This window comes from Semicossyphus pulcher, unplaced genomic scaffold, assembly GCF_022749685.1.
Source record: "Semicossyphus pulcher isolate SPU_LCO1_2020_fin unplaced genomic scaffold, fSemPul1.0.p SCAF_1, whole genome shotgun sequence".
NCBI lineage: Eukaryota > Metazoa > Chordata > Actinopteri > Labriformes > Labridae > Semicossyphus > Semicossyphus pulcher.
In genome coordinates this window covers 7,548,001-7,564,163 of record NW_027211603.1, presented here as the reverse complement: position 1 = coordinate 7,564,163, position 16,163 = coordinate 7,548,001, and the positions used below count along the sequence as shown (strand labels likewise).

General features: G+C 40.3%; 1 protein-coding gene across 1 annotated transcript; it reads left to right on the top strand.

The window, feature by feature from the left end:
• The first annotated feature begins 509 nt into the window (after window positions 1-509).
• bbs4 (Bardet-Biedl syndrome 4) lies at window positions 510-15,898 on the top strand. The gene is made up of 16 exons (XM_069657839.1): window positions 510-536; window positions 2,270-2,312; window positions 5,803-5,882; window positions 7,543-7,606; window positions 7,843-7,954; window positions 8,211-8,283; window positions 8,724-8,777; window positions 8,862-8,989; window positions 9,787-9,841; window positions 9,986-10,054; window positions 10,254-10,406; window positions 11,928-12,099; window positions 12,332-12,401; window positions 12,495-12,639; window positions 12,727-12,931; window positions 15,032-15,898. Exons 1-16 carry the CDS (start codon window positions 510-512, stop codon window positions 15,184-15,186), a joined length of 1,605 nt encoding a protein of 534 aa, XP_069513940.1. The 3' UTR covers window positions 15,187-15,898.
• The last annotated feature ends 265 nt before the right edge of the window (window positions 15,899-16,163 follow it).

Sequence of the window (16,163 nt, the reverse complement as noted above, 5' to 3'; positions counted from 1 at the left end):
CTTTTAAATCCAAGGCGTTAACTTGACAGGTTTTAGTTACTTTTCAGATTAGGTTTTTTGTATACTAAGGATATAATAAGCTCATAGGCTACAGTATAATGCTTGGTTATAAATTGAACTATCGATAGGCCTAATTTTAGTAATTCAAGTTTTTGAATATGCCAAACATTTTCATTATGATTCATGTTTCTAAAATGTGAGGGTTTTTGCTTTCTGATTTAGCCAAAAGTAATATTTTCTTGCATATCTTTTACTTAGGCCTATGTAAAGGACATACACTTAGATATACTTAATACTTCCTCCTCTTCTCTAAATATATCCATAAGCAGACAGAATTTCATCCTTATGACGTCAATAATAAAATTGTTGCATAACTAAATCCACATATTAACTATTTGATTGGTGGAGCTTGTTCACGGCGGTGCTCACATTCATGAAGGCAACAGGGTACTCCTCCGCATTCCATTGCTGTATCCATAGCAACAGCTTTTAGTGTTGATCATCCCAAGATGGCGGACGAGGATAGAGCCACGGCGGTGAGTGCAAAAGCAAAGCTAGTTATCGTTTCTTGGACAAACACAAACACTCCTCTGGGTAAATAAATTATGTTGCACTTGCTGAGCTAACGAAACGTTAGATTTGAGTTTAGCCTTCAAACACCGCTCGTAATATGAGTTGTAGCTGCGTGGCTAACCTATGTTAAGTCGGAGCTAAGTTGATTAACGTACAGCTAACGGCAACTTGCCTTGCACTCTGTCTTTAATCTCACACACTATAGCTTAAACTAAAGAGCTAACAGCTATAGCCACAGTAAGGGGAATGCAACAGAAATCCGTAGGTTTCGTCACAAGTGGGCATTTTTGGCCACGCTTTATAATGAAATGTAATTTGGTTAGATCATGTTATGAACTGTCCAGATCTGCAGTAACTGAGTCTTGTTTTACCAAAAATCCTTGTTATGTTATGGCTTTAACATCCTGCATTAAAGATGTAATAGAACGAAGAGAAATATTATTACATTGATTCAGTAAAACGTCATTGGCTGCACTCGTAGCAATCCACAAGTGAGCCAAATATGGGGGAAATGATGTGAAGCAAAACACTGGGATTGCGCATGCGTGCATCTACCTGCACACAAGGTAGCTGTATCACGGCCTACTGTCATGGAAACTTGCTTTTCATATATGCAATAACTGGTCATAATTTAAAGATGGTCCCTGAGAGTTGAATGTGAAGAATTCAGTCTGTGGCACTGTACTATTAAAGGTAACAACTAGTAATGTAGAAATCATACAACACTAAAAACTGTGATCTCTGATTAATCAAAGACAAATAAGTCTCTTAAAGAGGAATAAAGTTGCCTTTAAATAGCCAATAAATTCAATAAAATACAATATTTTCAAACAGTTTCATTTATTTTCTTCTTCTCAAAAATGTGAATTGATTAAACTAACCACAATGTAAAATCATAATGTCAAAGGACACTAATTTTAGCAAAAACTTTTTTCTGTGATCAAAAACAATAAAAGCTCCTGTAGGTTTTTAAAGTGCTGTAATGCAGGACAACATTTTATTTTACAGATGTACTAATTGGATTGGTAACAATGGTGTAATTCTGCTCAATGCAGTATATTGTACACTCTGGATTTTGACCTTTAAATGAATTGTACTGCTTAAGTGAAAGCACACACTCAGTTTTTTGTTCTCACATACTTGGCCTCTTGGTATGAAGTTGCCTTGGTAAATAGATAGCCTGCTTCACACATTGGAGGGTGCAGTTTGCTCTGATTATACTCTGAACATCAGCTCCAGTACCTCCAAAAAACATTTATCTGGTCTGTTTTACACAATTAAACCAATTTGGAAAAAATTGCATTTTGTTCATTATGCCACTGTATTTAAAGACACATATGCACACGGTGAACAGAGACATCTGCTCGGACGTATTTGAAACATGTATAATACCAACTACATAATAAGACATATTTCACTTATAGGGTTGGATGGACTTTTGTGCCAGTCATAAGCTACAAGATAGTGAATTGTTTGTCTAGAAAGGAACATGTACAAATAAAATCAGTTGTCTTAACAGTTCACTGAGTAGAACATACAATGGTGCATCCACAGGTTCAGATTGTCTAAATTAGATGGTATTTTTTCTGTTCAGTACAGTTGCACACCCCCTGTTCAAGCTCTCAGCCTGAATTGTTACTGTAACATATAAATAATACACCGTTACTAATTTGTTTTTGTTTAATTAATATTTCAGCTCTCTGTTCCTACTGAAGCCAAGAAACGTCGGGCACCTAAAGGTATCACCGAACACTTCACACTCACACTTCATCTTACAAAAAATCCTTTTAACACACCCGTCATTTTGTCATTCATTTCTGCCAATATGTCTGTAACTGATGGAGGTCACAAATACAGTGAGCTTTGAGCTAGTCGTCCTGCAGAGGTCACCCTTACCCTTCTCTTCACCGTCTCTAAAAGGAAGATGCTGTGCATACTTATGCTGCTTGGCCGTGTGCCAGATATTTCTCTGTGTGGAAATTGTTTGTTGATGTTTGACGGAATTTCCTCATTATAATAATGTCCTTAATGTGCTGTTTAACAGTTTATTCTGTTGCCTTTGTGCCATAAACCAGTTCAGCACCGATAGGAATGAAGGTCCTATAAGAGCAATTAAGTACATGCTATGGTTTCGACTTTTGTTGCGTTGTATCACCATGCAGTTATCTATGATATGGTAAGTGCTTACTATGGTATGCTTCGTATAATTTGAGAAGACAAAGTATATAAATTTATAAGCTGAGTGAATAACGCAGCAATAAAGGAAGAACGTAAAGAATGGATTTTAATTGGTCAGTGTAATGAGAATGCACAGTACTGTATGAGTGGCTTACTAAAAGCTCCATCACTCATTTCAAAGCTATAGAACTTTTATTTCTGCTTGTGACTCTAATATGACGATCTTGGCAAACAAAACAAGTGTAAAATAAAAGGGACACCCATAAAATAGAATGCCGTATAAAAAATTGTATAAAAACAAGATATATAACTGTTAGAGGAGCACATGCCACACAAGTACATGGGCCTCTCATTGTGAGTTATAATGTAATCAGTTGGGCAACAAAAACCCTAAGTACAAACTGTTTAAAGAATAAAAAAAAATTAAATTTAAACTTTGATTGGATGATGAAATTTGGTCCAAAGACACAGAACTCTCAGCAAGAAGTAAAGTCTTGTTCTCTAAAAGTCTACAGAGAAATAGAGAAATTAAAAGCAATGGCTGCGTCTCAATTCATACTCATTCTGTAATCACTGTTATGAAATGTCATTGTTAGGGATATGTAATGCAAATACATGAATTATGATATGCACAACAATTACATTTTGTTTCTTTATTAGATTTTGTTCAATAGAGTTACTACATTCTTACTGCAGGTAACAAACAGGAAGTGTTACAAGACTGTGAGCATAAGCAGAAATACCTAATATCAGCTGCTTTAAAATAATAATCTCGAAGATTTTCTTTTAAATAAATGTCTGTTAAGTCACTATCTATCACTGAACACAATGGTGATTGAGCCTATGGCTTAGTGATGAAAGCCTTTGTATTTGCAGTATATAGGATTATCATGGACTGGGTGTCTGTGGCGACATTCGCGGAGAAAAATCGCAAGCGGCTCCCATTTAGTGACGAGTTTTCCATCACCAAGCAGCGGTTGGTTGCCAGAGAGGGTAGGCGGAGCTAAGCGGCTGCTTTTCTGCTCTCTGCAAGTTGCGAGTACACTGATCTACTATGGCTGAACAAACAAAGAAACGATTGATGACTTCAGATACAACTTCAGAAAAAGAAACAAATTTGAGTCTAAAAAGGAAAGCGGCCGTCAGTGAGGAAAATCAAGAGTTACAACCGTGACAAAGGGAGCCAACCGTGGACGCCTCTTTAAAGTGGCAATTTTACTCCTCAAACCCCTGTGAAAGGTGCTGCCAAAGAGAACACAACATTAATCTTCGAGATTGAATATTTAAAAGTAGCCAATGGCATAAGCTACTTTCACCAATTTCTACCCCAGCCTTTTCAATTTGTCCAATCAGGCTGTCAGTTATTTGGCATTGGTGAAGCAATTTGCCCTATTTTGTCTTTTTTAAAAGAGATTTCTGGTTAATTTCTGACACATTCCTGAAGGGAGCACGTTTTGGCTGCTGAATATGAGGCGAAATTACTTGACGAGACCAAGATTTTTTGAAGTTTTCTGTGGTAAAACTTCCAAAATAATTTTCATCATATTTTTCATTACACTCTCTGCATGTGTCTTTTGATCTCAGCATGCCGCTCCTCTGCTCTTATCCCCTTTTTGCAGTTGGTTGGGGCACATGGAAGCCAAATCTGTCTTAGAATTAGCACGATCAAATATAACAAGGAGAAAAATCCTCTGTGTTTGGGATAAAGTTTTACACAGGACTATATTTAGGGCACCTCATGCTGCGCTCTTCTTCCTAGCTCGTTTCTACCATTATTTCATACAGTGGTTGCAGAATACGTGCCTGACATGTAGCCCATCTTTCCGCACCAAATACGCCCTGCTTTTGTGTATGTGGAGATTGGAGCACCGCAGGGCCACAGCTGAAGCCCAGAGACAAGAATATTATTGCTGTCTCAGCAGGAAGAAAGCGGATTAGGGCGCTACAAATAGGGCCATTCCGAGTCTTGACGGGGCAAATGTGTGAAGCCTGTGCGGTTTCACACTGCGCGATGGAGAGGATTTCTCTGAAGTAGTTGGAAGAGGCTCCAGTTCTGGCGGCAAATCAACAGAGCGCTGCTTGAAGTGCTGACAGATAAAAACAGAAGGGAGCTTTAGTGTAATTCACACTGTATTTTTTCACATGCAGTTCATTAATGATATCCCCCAATGTCGTTGCAGACTCAAAGCCTAGCGCTTCATTCCGCATCGCCTTGAAACCTATTTTTAGCCTCGGAGGAAGGTAGTAGGTGCAAGATAACAGGATTACCAGAATCAAACTCACTCGAATTGGAATTACGTCTGCTTCCTTGTGAAATGAAACGTTGTACTCCACTGGGAAGAAGACTTTGGAGCATTGTGGCTGTCTTCTTGAGGTTACCTAACCCTTTCTAAAGCTGGCTTTGTATTGTGCTGCTCCTACCTCCAGCCTCCTTCTTTCAGTGTGTCTCCATACCCTGTCTGTTCTGTCACAAGCACCTGGCTTGCAAGAGACATTGTTGCCCTGGCAACAGGGAGAATATCTCAACCTGCAGAGACATGAGAAGAGTGACAGGAGAAAAAAAACAGTGTTTGTGACGAAAAACTTGCTTACAAGGTGACATTTACAGCGGGTTGGTGAATTGATTATAGTTTAGCGCTGGCTTTTTGGATGAAGTGTGAACATCTATGTTAACTGTGAGATCAAAGACTTGCTTGGTGACTGCAGAGGGAAGGTGCTTTATTCAGCTGCCAAATAAAAAAAGACTATAAATTAAAAATCGTGCATAAAGACATGACTCTTGATAGTGTGAGCCATCTGTTTGTGAGCAAGAAGTTGTTTACAAGTAAGTGCCTGATGAATTGATTAACTGTAGCCTGTGGATTTAGGTGGAAGAGTAACATCTGTGTTAACGGTGAGATCTGAGATTTACTAATGACTGCAAAACGAGGACATGTTCAGGATTAATCATTCAACTATCAACTTAAGACGACATTATGTGAATATAAACTGCAATGAGATTCTTGTTTTTGACATTATAGACTTCTCATCTTATTATATTCTTCCTTCCAGCTCCAGAGCTTCCCATTGTGGAGAGAAGAAACTGGCTCATCCACCAGCACTACATCCGCAAAGACTATGACACCTGTAAGGTAAAGTACCTTCACCTCTCCATTCTCCCCATGCTGTCATCGGGTTCGGGTGTCTGTGTTCAGTGTTGGTCTGATTGACCTTTAGAACACAATGAAGATAATGAATGCCTGTGTGCATGGCTCTGTCTAACACTGTACTTTTTAATGGCCTAATTCGCTGCATCGATCTGTGTATTCCCACGTGAAACCAGTAGGTGCTTAATGAATTCGCTGAATAGATGCCTGTACTTTTAAGTTGTATTACTGGACGACTCCTTCTCACTTTCTCTAAGAAAATCCAATTTTGTTCAACAATAATGAGAAACATCCCCACTCGCAGGGCTCTGTTTTAATTGTGCCACTGCAGTGATAAAGTGGAAGGTCCTGTGTACACAGACTGCAGATTAAAATGCGTGTACTGGCTGGATAATGTTTTATTGAAATAGACATTAACATTTGATGCATTATTCTGTTATTAATATACATTCTCTCCTGGTTATCATTTTGTAACAAATTCATCAGATTGGCAGAGGACTGACTTTGTGTAATAAACAGATGGTATTCTCAAACATATGTTCTCAGCATAAACTCCAAGCCACATTTTCCACAGCTGACTTCCCAGTGCCGCATTTGAATAAACCTCCCTCTTGTGTTTGCCTCTCCTCCCACCTGTGGGCTCTCAAAAATAAAAGAAGAAACAGCCCGGCAAAGCCATTTTCAATTTCAGGAAAATACCAAACCTGCCAAACTGTAACAAACCATGATCGCTGCTTGTGCAGCCAGAACAAAAATATGGCTTCTACCATAAATGCCGGCTTTTTTCAAGCATAGCAGCTCTTGTCCTGTTGGCTTCATCAAGCTGGGATCTCCAGCAGGTTCATGCTGGAGACCATGCCATGGTTCTCCACCGGGAAATGGTGGATTGCCCCCACTCAGGCACTGAGTCTCTGCCTCAAGCGAAGGAGTCTTGGGTCTTGTTCACGAGTGAGGGTTAAGTGGATCATGAGATTGACAGGCGGATCGGTGCAACATCAGCATTAATGCGGGCGTTGTACCGGACAGTCGTGGTGAAGAGGGAGCTGAGCCTGAAGGCAAAGCTTTCGATTTACCAGTCAATCTACGTTCCAACACTCACCTATGGTCACGAGCTTTGGGTTGCAACCGAAAGAATGAGATCGCAGATACAAGCGGCCAAAATGAGTTTCTTCCGAAGGGTGTCTGGGCTCAGCCTGAGAGATAGGGTAAGGAGCTGGGACACCCGGAGAGAGCTGGGAGTAGAGCTGCTACTCCTTCGCATCGAAAGGAGCCAGTTGAGGTGGTTCAGGCATCTGATTAGGATGCCTCCTGGACGCCTCCCTTTAGAGGTTTTCCAGGCACGTCCAACTGTGAGGAGACCCCGGGGCAGACCCAGAGCTAGCTGGAGAGGTTATATATCCGGTCTGGCCTGGGAACGCCTCGGAATCTCCCAGGAGGAGCTGGAAATGTTGCTAGGGAGAAGGACGTCTGGGCTGACTTGCTTAGCCTGCTGCCACCGCGACCCGGCACTGGATAAGCAGAAGATAATGGATGGATGGATGGATGGATGGATGGATGGAGTTAGCTCTTAATTCAACAGTATTCACCATCACCAATAACATCCACCTCAGTTGTAGAAATTGTCTCCTGTTGTGTGTCCATGCAGGGGATCATCAAAGAACAACTACAGGAGACTAATGGAATGTGTGAATATGCCATTTATGTTCAAGGTGAGCAGCAGTTTTTGTAGTACCCCCTCTCTCATTTCTCATGTTTGATGTTAATTAATGACTACATCAAATGAAGGCTCTGTGGTAGTCGGTGCCCACGCTCCCCCATACATCATTTAGTTCCTCAAAATCTGCTTTTTGGGACCCCCTGTTGAGCCTTTGATTTCAGTGTGGTTTTGTACTTCCTCATGGAGTTTAACATCCTCTCTCTTTGTGTCTTTATTTTCTTGCCACAGCACTAATCTTGCGTCTGGAGGGCAAGATCCAACAGTCCCTGGAGCTGTTTCAGAGCTGCGCCATCCTTAATCCCAGCAGCGCTGACAACCTCAAGCAAGTGGCCAGATCACTGTGAGTCTACTGCCCTAAAGCCTGCGGTTCATCAACCCTACTCCATTAGCTAACAAGACGGACACAGGAGAGAAATATACAGTGATAAGAGCCAAACTGCAGACCGTTTATGGCCAGAGTACTGCAGGGAGAAAGTTAATCCAACCCCAGCGACTGTTTTTCACTGTTGCAGATTTGTAAGAACAGCTATTCAGAACGCAGTGATTATGACTGATTCATTTCTCGTATGGATTATTGTCGTTTATTCTTTCCGTAGGTTTCTCCTGGGAAAGCACAAAGCAGCTATTGAATTCTATCATGAAGCTGCAAGGCTCAACGAGAAAGACTGGGTGAGTAACACTCCAGAGCTGAGTTTCTGCTTCGTCTCGTGGATCGTTAGAGAAAGTGTTCGGTGGGCTCAGCATAACGCTCTCCCGACAAATTCTCCCTACATGCACGACAGGAAATGCTAAGACTGGAACCTTTTTTTCTTACTCGTGCAACAATTTATGCCAAACAGTTTGATGGTAGCACTTCTGAGCTCATGTAGGGCTGTTTCACTATGAAGCCTCTAATGGTATGAAACTGTCCAAGGAGAAGCATCATCAATCATTCTATACTATGTTATATAAATTCAGACTGTTCCCTCTGTATACATTCAGTAATAGAGTTTGTATTCCGCAGAGCTGTTGTCTTAAATAACTTATTTGCACATTTAGCTCAGCCTTTATCCATCCCTGTTCAATTAAGCGTGCACCAACGCCCCATATACAATTTTTTCTCCCTGCAGGAGATCAGTCATAATCTGGGCTTGTGCTATTTCTTCATCAAAGACTTCAAAAATGTGAGTACTTCAACAACTCTAGAAAAGAAGTAATTGGATTAATTCCCCAGCGATTTTATACTTGTGATCTTCTTTCTCCGAAAGGCTGAGGAGCATCTAAACATCGCTCTCCAGATAAATAAACAGGACAAGACTTTCATGATGCTCGGGAAGGTTCATCTGCTGGCTGGAGAAACGGACAAGGCCATCGAGGTGTACAAGAGAGCGGTAGAGTAAGTCCATTTCAAATGCACACAATGTTCAATACCCTGAGAATCTTAATTATATGGTGTTGTAGACTGCAACTGTGGTTCTGTTTATGTGTGTATGTGTTATATAAATGTTTAATCAAATCCTAAATAATAAGGGAATCTTGTTGTCTTAACTGACTGCAGTTCCACAGCCTCAGCATGACACGCTTCATATTGACTTTCTGTTAAGAAAATAAGAGAGATTGCCATAAGACGTGCTGTTTCAGAGGAGCTTGGTTACTTTGAGGTTCTCTCTTGATTTATCTGATGATTTTCAGTCCTTGGAGCTCATTTTTAATAAGTGCTCCCCCTTCAAGCTCACACAAAGCTCCAACTCTGACACATTTTAACCTGGGGCCTTTCACAGTAAGAGATACATTTTCTCATTTCTACTTCACATGTTGAATATTTAAACATTAGGCCGTGGCATAAATAAAGAAAAGACATCAGTGTCTATAATGGCGCTCCTAATGGCTACCTCCTGTTGGGGTTAAATGAATTAATCAAATGGCCCAATACTAGTGTTGCTTTTAATGAGACATACCACTGTGAATCTTATTTTAATGCTGATCCGCTTCTTCTTCTCCAGCATTTTTTGTCTTTGAGCCATGTTGTCCCCCCCACAGGTCTTAATTAATACTTCACACTTATGCTGAATCAAAGCCTGATTGAATAATCAGCAGATTCCCTGAATATCAACTATGTTTGCTCAAGAATAAGTGCAGGCATTAAATTTAATTACAGGCATAGAGAAAGTGACATTTTTTCATCTGCTTCAGATTCTCTCCAGAGAACACCGAACTCCTGACGACTCTCGGGCTGCTGTTTTTACAGGTAGAGAGATTTTTTTCTAACCTTTATAGTGAAATTATATGTCCATGAGCGACAAGCTCTTCAAGGAAAGAGTGACATTTAATGTAGCTGTCAGAAACATCTGAGGAGTACATGTATAATTTTCTGTATTCCCCTTTTCTTCAGCTTGGAAAATACCAAAAAGCTTTTGTGCACCTTGGAAATGCCCTCACTTTTGACCCCAACAATTATAAGGTATGTGATTAGTTGAACACACATTAAGGCTCAGCATAAACTTAATTTCCTTACTCAGATACCTGAGGGTAGTGCATTGGACTTCAGTCAAGATAAAAGGTCATCCTCTGTTAGATGGTACAGTCCGTCTTTCATCATGTGCTGTTTCAAAGGGCACATCTTCCTCTAATATATCTCTAATCATTGTTTTTATTCCCAGGCCATCCTGGCTGCAGGCAGCATGATGCAGACTCATGGCGACTTTGATGTGGCCATGAACAAGTACCGAGTGGCGGCATGCGCTGTGCCTGAGAATCCCCCACTCTGGAACAACATCGGCATGTGCTTCTTTGGGAAAAAGAAATATGTTGCTGTGAGTAAAACTGTTGGATAAAGAGTGGTTATTATTATTTTTGTTTAAAAAAACAAAACTTTATTCTTACTTTACTTTTCAGATAAAGTTTCACAGAAAAAAACTTGTAACACTTGCATTGTTGTGTATTAAACCAGTAGCTTGTGACTGCTTATAAAACAGCGGTGTCTCGTTGGGATCCCTTGTCATGTTTCAGAAACAAATGACTCTCAGCAGCTCTAACAGAGATACATTTCTCCTCTAAACTTTTCTGATGGTTTCATTTAAGTAAGAGTTTGAGGTCCAAGGGGGTCAACTCATCCGGTATTTGACAGACAAAGCAAAGATTAGAGGACGGCCATAATGAATACAGATTTGTGTCACAGGATATGTTGTTTCTCCCTCTATCCTCTCCCATTAATCATCCAACAACCCCTCAGATTTATCTCGTCACTCTTTGGAGGGGCCAAATCCCTACATTGGAACAAGACAATACTTTATTTTTTTTTGGCCATTTTGCCTTTATTGGATTGGACAGCTGACGAGAGACAGGAAGCATGGGGAGAGGAGAGTGGGGGATGACATGCAGCCGATGCGTCATTGATTGTAGCCTCTGTATATGGGCCGTCTGCTTAACTGCTCGATGCATCACTATTAACAGTCTAATATTGTCACGTAAAATAATACATCTGTCACAGGAGATGTTACTGCAGAGAAACTTTGATTTTTCAACCCTTTAAATATATTCGTTGTGAGAAACTCTGTTCTTTAAACCATGGAGTCACTCTGTATTATTGCTAAGGAGTAACTTGCTGCATAGTGTTAAAAGAGGTCAAAAACTCTACAATGCACCTTTAAACAGGATTCTAAATGCAGATTATTACTTGTTATTAAGTATTTTTAGATTGCTCAGGTACATCAACTAGCAGACCAGTTACCCTTAAAGGGGCCATATCTTGGATATTCTCATATTCTGCATGGGTTTCAAAATTTTGGGTGTTTGTTGTTCACAGTGAAAAATTGAAAACTGCATCATTTCACGTTTTTTCCAGAATAACATTTTTAAAAAGGTCGCCTCTGAAATGGGCCATTCAGCTGCAGGTTTCTATGTAGAACCCTGCTTTCCCTGAAATCCACCAATCGTCATTCACCATCATTCACCTCAGGATGCCTTCAAGTGGTTGTCAAGATTTCAAATGTTCGTTTCAGGAGGAAGGAGAATGAAAAATAATTAAATTAAAACATGTATACACTGTTTGAAACAAAACAAACTTTACCAACGTGATTCAAAAACACATTAGAATAATTGGAAATTGATTGCATAGCTAAAATATGTCCTGTATTTTATGTATTTTAAATCCATAAAGGTGAGATTTTTTGTGCTAAATATACGCGTTTAATTTAGTCCATATGTACCTGGTTAAGGAAAAATCTACCATTGTAAAGAATCTGTCTGTTCTGTATAGGATCATTTATTATTAACACACCTGCCTAGCAGTCCTGTCAGCTGCTGACTTATCTCCAACTTCCTTTCTCCCGCAGGCCATCAGCTGCCTGAAGCGAGCCCACTACTTGTCTCCTTTTGACTGGAAAGTGTTGTACAACTTGGGTCTGGTACACCTAACCATGCAGCAGTATGCCTCCGCTTTCCACTTCCTCAGCGCAGCCATCAACCTCAACCCACGGATGGGGGACCTCTACATGCTGCTGGCAGGTACCGAGTTCGAGAGACAGATAAATTATTCATGATCGAGCGCGTCTTTAAAGAGTGATCTGATGATTTGTGGCAAAAATATTGGCAATAATTCAGAGTTATTTTGGTGGTTTCTGTTGTGCATTTAGTAATACTTTATGAACGGTATGTGCCTTTTAGTAACTTCATAATACGCACACCTGGCTGATCATGCTGAATGTGAATGCAAACACTTCCTTTATTTTCCTAACAGTGGCTTTGAACAACTTGGAGGATGAGGAGAATGCTACCAGAGCGTATGAACAAGCTGTGATAATGGACGAGTGAGTCTGTCTTACACAGTGCACTGTGTTTATAAGTCTGAATCTGTAGATTAATCACTCAATATTTTCCTCATCTCCTTCACTTTCCTACAGATCCAACCCTCTGGTTAACCTGAACTTTGCCATCTTCCTCTATAATCACGGTGAAAAGAAGAGAGCGCTGGATCAGTATCAGGAGATGGAGAGGAAAGTCAACCTCCTTAGAGACAGCAGTAGCAGCTTTGAATTTGATCCTGAGGTACGTTAGATCTCAATGATCTCATTCTCAGACTCTGAAAGCATTACTTTCACTGTTTTTTCTTCTTTCCGTACCTTTGACTAACAGCTGATGGACATGGCTCAGAAGATGGGATCTGCTCTGCAGGTGACCGAGAGTCTGGTGTGGACGAAACCAGGCAAGGACTCTAAATCCAAACCAAATTCTGCAGCACCCACCAAAACCCCCGGAGCTCCCCTCGGCACTAACCAAACTCTGGGCCAGGCCATGTCGTCTGCCGCGAGCTACAACAAGAACATTCAGTTACCAACAGGTACAAAATAATGGTGATGTTTGAAGACTGTAGCCTTTTTTACACTGTGGTTCCACCTCAGTGCGGTAACACAGCTGCTCCGTCATGCAGCCTTTACATTGGACCAAGCAAGGTCAGAAGCCCCACCAGCCCGCCTCCGTGCATTTCACATAGAAGATGGATCTTAACAGAGGCGTAATAATCCCGTCTTGAACTGGTAGTGTATAAGGGGCTGGTGACAGGTAACATTCTGTCACCTTCATGTTTTAATACCGAGCCACACAAGTGGTGGAGCTTAAAATAAGGTCCAGATCGGAGTCAGGTTCTGATATAGATGAGCCAGGTTTGACATATGCATGAGTATATACCTATGTAGTATATTATTAGAGTGTACTTACATTATCCAAAGTGTTTACAATTTTCAAACCAAGAGAAATCTGGGATTTCATTCAAGGTAACAGCGCTTTTGATTTTGTCAGCTGCCTTCTGGGGAAACACCAGGCTGGTGATGCCTTGCTAATTCACAGATTGATCAAACTACAGCTTTCTTATTGTTTTGATTTAGAGACACCTAGCGGCAGAAATCTCATGCTGTATCTGTGAATTAGTTCTGAGCACAAACTCAAAGGGAGGTGAGCAAATAAAAAAATATTTTCATACAAAGTCCAGTTTTACAGTGTTACACTCTGGCTGCAGGTCAGGACACATTTCACAATCTTTACCTCTCTTTTGAACCAAAGCCCAATTTAAAAATCTCTTTGGTGTGCCTCTTGTCTGCACTACTGTAGTAGATTGAATATAAAGGCTAAGGCAGAATGGAATATATGTGAAAAAAGAAGGATCTAACTTCAAGTTAGAATATTTTCTTAGCAACAAAAGCCGTCAGTAATGTGGAAAATGACGTACAGGTACTGTAAGCAAACAAATTCAAGGCAAGTCTGTAAGAGGACACGAGTGCTTTTTCTCACAAGAGCCTGTGGGCTGCGTTTTCTGACACTACTGTTGAGCTGTAAAGAGAACAATGCATTCATATTCAGTGGCAGTCATCTTACATAATTACACAGCTCTGACAATCTATCTGCTCAACAACCAGTATTTAACCGCCAACTTGTTGTGATCGTTCAAATTCAGTCTGTAAATGTGCCGCACCAATAAGCTCAAGTGCAGATGTATACAATCAGGTCACTGTTAAGTGGTTCTGGATATTTAAAGGGGAGGCTGTACACATTTGCTCGTGTCAGTATCTTTATTGCTGTGCAGTAACAGCTGATAGTCTGGAAATTACATTAGCTGGAGGTTCATCTGTGACATGCAGGGGCCGGCTGTATCTTGGTGCTTCTGAATATTCAGACAGTGTAAATGGAAAAAAACTTCCCTCTGAAACTTGGTTCAAGCTTGTTAAGAAGTCTCATTTATTGGCTTTGTAACACTATTTAGAAAGTTACTTGTACAATAGGACAGAATGTAAATCTCTTAAATGGTACACTCTGTTAAAACTTACAGACAATAACTTGGCTAAAATGGCACCACTGAGGGATTTCACGGCTGGAAAAACAAGTAATATGCTTTTCTAAGGGTACAGTCTAGTTAGTCTTCTGTTAAACAAAACAGCCTTGAATTCAGCCCCAAAAAAGAATCATGGTTTGTATGTGGGTAACAAACAAATAACAGCAGTTTGAAGTCTGTTGATGTTGTACGAAACAAGGTATTGGTGCATGCTAGACTGATGACTTCTCCGCTGTGTGAACTCTGCCTGACTTGAGAGTTTGCAGTTGCCAGCTTGAGTTTATCATTAAAGCAGGATACATGCTTGAACTTGTCAGATGTGTGGGCTGTATTTGGAGTCAAAGGGAGACAGATGGAAGTGCAATTTCAAGGTATCATAATGCAGAATCTGAATCAGGTTCTATACTGCTAAATATTATAAACACAGGTCATGTGGAAGGCGTAGAGACAGTTATACGGCGAGCTTATCACATATTAAGTTCCTGAATATTGCTGCAGATATTAATGTGAATGAACCCAACACAAGCTTTTTCATTCGTGCTGATCTCTTGGAACTCAGAGCAACCTTTGGTAGAGAAAAAAACCTCATCAACTCTGATGTTTTGTTATTTTCAGGAGTTTCCAAAGGTCCCTCTATGCCTCTTGAGCCAGAACCTGATGTGGAGAGCGCCCCCAGCCCGCCCAGTGATCCTCCAGGCTCCCCGGAACCAGAAGAGTCAATCACCCCCAAACCCAAAACCTCCAGGAGGAAAACTAAGGTGGAGGAATGAATCACCTTGGTGGCTACAAACTTTGTCATAACATCACTGATATTGTGGAGGAAAAATACGGTTCTTAAACAGCAACCAAGCTATTTGAGGTTTTTATCTCATTGTAGACATAAAGGAGTTGTAGGCCTCTGCACGATGCACAGTCATTTCATGTCCTACATCATATTTTCCTTTACACTGAAAAGGGCAACATCGATGTGCACTTTTGTTAAACCATGTATTCCAGACGTATTGAATGTCAGAACATCATTTCACACTTTTTCAATCAAAATTCAGCAGTTACCTGGTGTTTCCTGTAAATCTGTGTAGGTGTGGCAGGTTTGGTGCACATGTCAAAACCAATGCCAATGGATGTTGCAGTATAAGAATCTCAAGTGGACAGAATGAAACTATTGGCATTTGTGCAGCTGCAACTGTTAATATTTTGATGAGATAGCAATAAAGTTATAGGATGAATTGATAATTCCAGGGACGGTGTCAGTCTTTCAGCTGTTGAGCATCCCTGCAGCTAAATAAATGTGAAGGAAACGCTGTGACAATCACATCTAACATTGGATGAGATAAAGGGATGTTGTGGAATAGTTAGAGGATATTGTTTGTTTGTATGATAGGGCTCTTTTTGAGGATTGAGTGTAAATAGAGACATATGCTTTTATATGTGGATAAATGTTTATAGAGATTAATGTATTTAATATTAAATAAGAGACTTAAAAGGAAATGGCTGCCTCGCTTTTGTGTGTGTTTTATACTTTGTTCTATGTTCTGGTGGCCCATTTCAGCAGACATCACCAACAGGGGACAGTGTTGTTTAAGAGCTTTCAAAGTCAATACATTATACTTCCACAATCCATGTTATGCACAATAGTAACTGTGAAGTATCTGTTTCTGAAATTATATATGATGTGTAATCTGGTTGTAGTAGAAAAACAACTTATGAACAAGGATAACAATATTGTGGTTTAAGATAGGAGCTCATT